This window comes from Zonotrichia albicollis, chromosome 18 (assembly GCF_047830755.1).
Source record: "Zonotrichia albicollis isolate bZonAlb1 chromosome 18, bZonAlb1.hap1, whole genome shotgun sequence".
Classification (NCBI taxonomy): Eukaryota; Metazoa; Chordata; class Aves; order Passeriformes; family Passerellidae; genus Zonotrichia; species Zonotrichia albicollis.
The window spans coordinates 3,305,775-3,313,479 of NC_133836.1; the positions used below are offsets into that span (position 1 = coordinate 3,305,775).

Below are 7,705 nucleotides of genomic sequence, written 5' to 3' on the forward strand. Positions count from 1 at the left end.
TATCCCACAACAACAGAGCTAAATTGCTAATTAAACTCATCATGTGCTATTAGATAAGGCCTCTGCTTTATCTCCTTGCAGAGATGAATAAGCCACATATTTCTGGCTATTTTTCCCACACCACTAATTAATTACCTTTTTTTTAAAAACCTGAACAGTTGAGTTGTGGTTTAATGACCCCTCCAGCTGAGTGGGGCTGAAATCCATGGGAGGCACCTGCTGCAGTCACCATCTCTCAGAATTCCCACTTCTTAAACCTCACTCCTCAGCTCTCAAACAGCCTCTCCACAGGGACACTGTGGTACCTGAAAAAATTCAAACACCAGCCTGGCCCTTTAGAATTTGCTTTTTTATGGCTTTTCTGGAGTGCACTCACCTACATCTGTTCTTACACATTACAGCTCTTTTGATCCATGGATTTATGAGCTGTGGGAACAAAGAACTTTGCAGCCCCATGGGCTGTGAGGGAACAGGAGTGAAAAGGGAAGAGGAGATGAGGAAATGCAGAATCAGAGCTGCATTTCTGGATCTGCTGCTGGAACAAGGCATTGTTTGACGTAAGATGGCACACGTTTGCCTCTATTTTGGGGCTGATTTCTTTGTCAGGGAAAGGAGTGGTGTGTTGGTGTTTCTGAAATGAATGTTATATAAATAACAAAGTGGCACAAGCAGCAACAGAAATGAGGAAACTACCAACAGTGTGAAAAGAATGGTTGGCAAAGAGATGTATTGATGATGAGCAGGCAGCTGGTGGAGAAGAAATTACCTTTTCAGTCAGGGTTGTTACCATTGGTACTGCAAGTTTGCTGCAAATAAAGAATGTTATCACAGAAAAAGAGAGAAATTATTTAAAATAAGTGGTACTTTTCTGGATGTATAGCTTGTAAAGATGTGTCTTTATTAAATTATTTTTCAGTTTTGACTGTACAACTGTACAAGAATGGAAAAAAAAATTGCTGTTTACAGGGACTGTGTGTGATTAATTTTCCAGTAGAAGCATTTTTGCCATCCCAAGGTCTGATCAAAGCGGGGTCAAATAGAAAATGTTTATAGAAAACACAATACAAGAGGAAGCAAAGAGACAGAAAAACCTTTCAGGTCAAGCTGGCAGATTCCAACACTGCAATCTTCAAGCAGAATTCCCACCTTGGAAAACTGGCCTCTTATTTTTGCTGGCTGAGGAGTCCATGTTGTTTCAGTATGTTATTCAGCCTCTCGATTTCTTGCTCCTGTAGGAGGCAAAATTCAAATCAAACTTCCCAGGTTCCCAGGGATCTTCCCACTGCTCTAATGTATCTCTTGCTGCAGAAAAACAGCACAGCCTGGCCAGAAGAAGTAGGACAGAGGTAGGGACATCATTCCTGTGAGGAGGAGCAGCCCAGGGAGGCACGGGCAGGGCTGTGCTGCTTCAGCCCAGCTCACCCCACACTTTCCCATGAGGAAACCAAGCCAGCAGTGCCAACCTTGCACAAGGATCACCATTAGCAGGTAAACCCAAATTAAAAGTGTTTTTTTTACCTTCTCCAAACAGCTGTGCTCCAGTTGTTCCACCCTCGTGGCAAGTTTCAGGTTTGCTTGCTTTAACTTGGACACTTGTTGCTCCGAGCGGGTCTTGACGGATAAAATGATTCCTGTGGAACAATTCACAGGGGATTTGCTTTACATTGTACAACAGCCACCAGCAGGAGCTCACAGCACACAGGCTCTGTGCTCAAGGAGTTAAACGTGTTCCTCTCCAGCTCAGCTTCTGTCGTCTTCAGCCACCCTTCCCAAGTGCTTTCCTTAATGAGGAAGGGTTTTAAATCAGCCACCGGAGGGATTCAGATACCGATACTCTGCTGGGGAGAGGCAGCCCGGCCTCAGAGCTGAATTAATCACTCTGACTGTCACTCAATCCCTGAATTTGCTCCCTTGGCAGAGCCCTGGGGTGCAGCTCTGCTGTGCTTTAGCAGTTTTAGGTGTGACAGCAGAGCAAGGCCTGGGCCACAGGGCGCCTCCAGCCCCTGGGCCGATCACTCCAGCCTGGCACAACAGGACCTGGCACATCCTCAGGTCCACAGGGCTGTGGCTTCACCTTGCTCAGCTGCAGTGAGAGCAGGCAGTGTCTCCTCATGGCAGAGGTGTCACTTCTCTATAAGCACCATTTGGTGATCCCATGTCAACTCAGCCCCCACACTGAAGGCAGTTTCTTCCCACAAAGATAAAACAAAGCAGCTCGATGAGAGCTTGAAGAACATCACGTTCTCCCTCCCGCCACAGCCCCCCTGGGTCATGGCTGATTCCAGAGCTCCAGGCACAGCTCCCCTGGGTCATGGCTGATTCCAGAGCTCCAGGCACAGCTCCCCTGGGTCATGGCTGATTCCAGAGCTCCAGGCACAGCTCCCCTGGGTCATGGCTGATTCCAGAGCTCCAGGCACAGCTCCCCTGGGTCATGGCTGATTCCAGAGCTCCAGGCACAGCTCCCCTGGGTCATGGCTGATTCCAGAGCTCCAGGCACAGCTCCCCTGGGTCATGGCTGATTCCAGAGCTCCAGGCACAGCCCCCCTGGGTCATGGCTGATTCCAGAGCTCCAGGCACAGCTCCCCTGGGTCATGGCTGATTCCAGAGCTCCAGGCACAGCTCCCCTGGCTCATGGCTGATTCCAGAGCTCCAGGCACAGCCCCCCTGGGTCATGGCTGATTCCAGAGCTCCAGGCACCCTTTGGGCTCTGGGGGTTCAGTTCTCCCAGGACAAAGCAGCGCTGCTGCTCATTTGCATTGATAACATCGACAGGAACCGTGCCCAGGCACTGACACCCAACACCCCAGCGTGGGGCAGATTCCCTTTGTCCCTTCTTGCTGCAAGCAGGTGGACATTGCAGAAAGCTTGGCAGGGAGCCTGGAGCACCCAAGGATGAGGGGATTTACCCATAATTGCAGTCCTGGCTTTCTGCTGTGCTGTGAGGCTGCCGTGGTTCCCACAGCCCCACACAAATCCGGTTTCTCTCTGACTTTCACTCTGAACTAAGGAAAGCCACAAGCTGCTCTCACATCTCTCTTCTCTCTGGCACCCAGCCAGGCACCCTCTCCATTGAAAGGGGCTGAGGACAATGGGCACAGCCCCAGCAATCCCCTCTTCTGATCCCAGCTGTCTCAAATATGGAGCACCCACCAAAAGTGACACAGGACAGAGCTTGAGCTGAGGTTTTACGCAGGAATCTGAAATCATTCATTGCAATATTCTTTGGAATCCCAAAATTCCTTCCTCAAGAAGGAATTTGCAGCTATGCTTGTTTCGGCTATATCCAAATTTACATCTACTTGCAACAGTTACAGCAGTGAAGTCACTTAAGCCTGATTTGGGGACATTTTCTATTTCTCTTTTTATGGCAAGCCCTTTGAATTCAAGCAAGAAAGATCTAGAGTAAGATCAGGACATTCCCTGCAGCATCCCTGGAGGGGATAATGGAGTCACGGCAGAACAGAGCATTAAAACCTACTCTGCTGTTTTAATGCAGCAAATTCAGGAAGACAGGGGCTCCCCTGCCAGAAGGATCCTACAGTGGAAATTCAGAACATGAGCCATCCCTTTGCAGGAGAGGGGTGCAGGAACAGATTATGGGGTTTTTTAGGGGGAACCTGCCTGGCTGCCATGCGCCTGAGGCATCATACCAACACAAGCAGCAGGTTGTCACTGCTCCAAAGAAATTGCATTCTGATTAAAGTTCCACAGAGACAGAACTCTGAGTATGCTGGGAGAGCAGAACCCCTGGGGTTGGGTTTGAGGAAGGAACAAAGCCCAGGTGATTCCGGGAAGTTTGGCAAGCACAGCCCAGCCCTGCACCCACCGTTGATGATCCGGGCCACCCTCCAGAGGCGCAGCAGGATCAGGAGCCCCACGGCCTCGAACTCGTGCTCGCGGAAGATGAGGACGATGTCCAGGATGAAGGACACGACGACAACGATCGCATCCAGCACCTCGAACTTGTGGTGGAAGAACTCCCGGCGGTAGACAAAGATTTTAAACCCCACCTCAACCAGGAAAATGGTTAAAATGGACAGGGAGAGGTAGTGGAAAACCTGGAAAAGAGCACAAGTTTAGGGCAGGAAGCCCTGCAGAGTGCACAGAGGCAGAGCAGGCTGGAGAGCCTCTGCTGCTTGAGGGCTCCTCTGGTTTGGCTCTACAGGGAGAGGGCTCAGGACTTTTCTTCCACAACCACCGGCTCAGCAAGGCTGGAAGTCCAGGCCCTGCCTTGCCCAGCCTATTCAGGAGGGACACCAAAGGGAGGGAACTGCTGTTCATGTTGACACTTCCCCACATTTTACCTTTGGGGTTATATTATATCTGTCCGGAAGGATGATTTCCAAATCCATAAGCAATTCCCCAAGAACCAACAAGGCATCCAGGATCACCAAGCAGACAACCCCAATCTGTTGGAGGAGAAGAACCAACATGAATCCCACACCAGCACAGATAGAGGAGCAAGAGGAGCCAATGTAGCCCTTCAGACAAACACACCCCAGTGCCCACAGCCCTGATTTGACTGGTTGTGTTTCATGGAGCTTTCCATTGCTCCCACTCCTGCTGCCCCAAATGGTGAGTTATTCCACTTTGAACCACCTGGCTCCCCACCAGACCCTGCTTGGCGTGGGGGGCTTGGGGAGCAAGCACGTGCCAGAGCTGTGGTGATTGTGCACTGGGGCTTGTCTCCTCTCAGGGGACGTCTGCACCTGCAGCAGAGCTGCTCTGTTCTGACAGGACAGCTCAGCTCAGCAGCAGCTGCTGCTCTTTGCACTGTGGGGTTCATGACCTCAGTGCTCTCCCTGAGCTCGGTCCCACAGCAGCTCTGCTGTCACAAGTGCCCTCAGCCTGGGGTTGTTCTGCCTCACCTGAAACCTGTGAGAGCTGAAGACCTTTTTCATCATGTACTGGAAGGAGATGTTTCTCCTGGGGGGCTCCAGCTTGATCTCTCCATCTGGCTGCTTCTCCCCAGTCTCCTCCTCCTCCTCCCATTTCCGATAGTCGTTGCTCCATTGCACGGGGTCATCGCCCACCACCGTGAAGTGCTTCAGGTACTTGGCCATGGCTCTGGATCAAGCTGGCATCACCCTGCCACCGTCTGAGGGACAAGAGCAGAGTGTCACCTCCCCGTTTGGAGCTGGCCAAGGATGCCAAATCTTGCTTTTTTCACCCAGTGAGGGTGATAAGAGCGTGACATTCCGACACAGCTGGCTGACGGGAAGTTGCTTCATGGTGATACCGCTGGTTTTGCATCACCTCCCCCAGCACCACGAGCAGCCCCTGCTGCCTTCCCAGTTCTGTTTGCGCCCCGCTGTGCTGCTCTACAACCAGGAACTTCCTCACAAGGTATTTCCAAACTTCTCCAAACAAAGCATTGATTACAGGAGCAAGAAGCTCCAGCCCTTATCTGGCACCTCGTGATGGAGGTGGGGGCAGCTGCCCTTGTTTCTAACACTGATCTAGGGAAGCTGTTGGTCAAGCTGACCCCAGCATCCTCATCCGCCAGCCACACTGCCAAGATGAGGAACAGCCATAATTTCCCTCCATTAACACCAATGACACCCTGTCATCTCAGCCTTTGCAGGCAAATTAAGCAGGTGATGCCCACATTCCAACCTGGCAGGTGGGGGACATGCCCTCAACATCTCCTCAGTCCAGAGCTGACCTCACCCTTGGGCATCCCAGCTTCAGTCCATCCCTGTGGGTACCCAGCGAGGGGCAGAACCATCAAACCAAACTCCTGATGAAGGCCACACTCCGGCAATGAAAACCGTATGAGTGAAACTCTGAGTTGGCTGGAAGAGCAGTGGCCTCCAGATGGGCTGCGTGGCTGGCTGCAGCAGAGGCTCTCGTGTTCTTATCACAACCCCGCCAGCCTCCCTTCCTCTTTGGGCAGCCCTGCAGCCTTGGCCCACAAACCCTTCGAGATCTGCTCCTGCCGCCAGCACGTCCCCATCCCGCTCTGCGGGTACCCATCCCTGCCAGAGCCGCCGGGAGCTCAGCACCAGCCTCCCTTGGTCCCCGGTGCCACCACAGGTCCGCCCGTGTCCCCGGGCTGCTCCCCTTCTCCTCGGCCCCCGGTGGGCTCCGCTCCCAGCTCCGGCCGCCCATCACCTGCCGGGAGGAGGGAGCCGGTCCCACGGTGCCGTCACAGGGGCAGCACCTTCGTTCGGAGCCCGCGGGGAGCGGCCCCGGGCGCGGACTCCCCTGCCCCGTGCGGGACGGCCTCGGGGCTGCCGCGGGGCCCGGAGCCGCCAGCGGACGGAGCATCCAGGACCCCGGGGCTTCCCAACCTCCCCCGGACCCAGCACTGACCGGAGCGGCCACGGCGTCGCCCAGCACAGACGGAGCCCGGGGCCGCGGCGGGACCCTGAGGAGAAGGACGTGGCAGCCCCGGGAGGGTCCCGCTGTCACCTCCCCAGCCCGCACCCACCGCGCCGAGCCCCGGGAGCCTCCCGGCCGCCCCCGCTCCCCCCGGTCCCCGGTACCGTGCGCGTCCCGGCTGCGCCCGCCGCCGCCGCCGCGGGGCCTCCCCCGGCCCGGCTCCGCCTCCCCCCGCCGGGGGCGGCCCCGCCGCCTCCTCCCCACCTCGCCCCGGCGGGTCCCCGAGCCAGGCCCCCTTCCAGCCCCGACATTTCCCATTTCCATTTCCGCAGCCTTTTCTCTCCAGGCTGCCCGCACTCCGTCCCTCCGAAACAGGACAGGCCGGATGGAGTTGAAACTTTTTTTTCCTATTGTTTTTAAACTTTTTTCTCCATCACAGGAAACAACGAGCAAAGATCCAGGAGAGTCGCGAATTTAAATTGTAACTCTGCCGATCCCAGAGAGAGCTGCTGAGCACGGACACAGATTAGTCCCATGGAGTCGGTGGAGGTCCAGGGATCAATGTGGGCTGTAAGATCCAGGAATCAGGCCTGGATTAATCTGCCTCCTTTTATAAGCTTGTGTTTTGTCACAGCCTCTTCATGTTTAGCGTTCCCCTCAATCTCCCAAACACAACTTTTGGGAAGTTCTCAAAAAAATTCAGCTGTGAAAAGCACTTGGGACCCATCTCTATGGCACCTCTGCTGGGACAAACTGGAAATATTCCTAATTTTCTCCAAGGAATAAACATCTCTCCAGTTCTTCAATTCTAAAACCCAAAGGTATTTCTTTCTTTGAAAGGATTTCTTTCTAGAGAGTGTTTAAATCTTTTCCTGCAACTGAAATTTTTCCTAGCACCTCATCCCAAAGGACACATCCCTGTTCTCCTTCCCAGGGCGATGGGGAATGGGGACAGGTGACACCCGCGTGGAGCTGCAAACCCCCATCCCAAAACAGCGACTTACAGAGCTCTGCAGTGGGACAGCAAAGCCACAGCCCTGGACCCATGGCAGGCAGGGTTAGCCTGGGGCTTCCCAGTTAATTTGGGCATTTTGGTTTCAGCTGAGTCCAGTAAATATTAATCAGGTAATGGGGGAAGATCTGCCCCTGAGAGCTCATCAGATCCAGCCCCTTTTGGGTGAGGACTGTGGGGTTTAGGGAGAAAACCCCCACCATGAGGGAAGTGTGCATAAAATCCCTGTGTTCCCCTGTGGCCTGAGCTCTGCTGGACCAGGTCCTGATGCTCCAAGGAAAATCGATGTGTTGTTGTTGAAGTCAGCCTGCCTTGGAGCTGAACACAACAACAGCCCTGACACATCCAAAGCAAACCAGGAACAGGCAA

At 53.7% G+C, this 7,705-nt stretch overlaps 1 protein-coding gene across 2 annotated transcripts; it reads right to left on the bottom strand.

The window, feature by feature from the left end:
• Positions 1 to 399: 399 nt before the first annotated feature.
• HVCN1 (hydrogen voltage gated channel 1) lies at positions 400 to 6,600 on the bottom strand. 2 transcript variants are annotated; one of them, XM_005491535.4, is made up of 6 exons: positions 6,489 to 6,600; positions 4,869 to 5,098; positions 4,305 to 4,409; positions 3,827 to 4,058; positions 1,519 to 1,631; positions 400 to 1,229 (listed from the first exon to the last, which is right to left on the bottom strand). In XM_005491535.4, the coding sequence occupies exons 2-6, from the start codon at positions 5,061 to 5,063 to the stop codon at positions 1,164 to 1,166; spliced, it is 711 nt and encodes a 236-aa protein (XP_005491592.2). In that variant the 5' UTR covers positions 5,064 to 5,098; positions 6,489 to 6,600; the 3' UTR covers positions 400 to 1,163. The 2 variants fall into 2 exon arrangements, with proteins under 2 accessions (XP_005491592.2, XP_074410253.1); XM_074554152.1 differs by lacking the exon at positions 6,489 to 6,600 and adding an exon at positions 6,316 to 6,464.
• Positions 6,601 to 7,705: the final 1,105 nt, after the last annotated feature.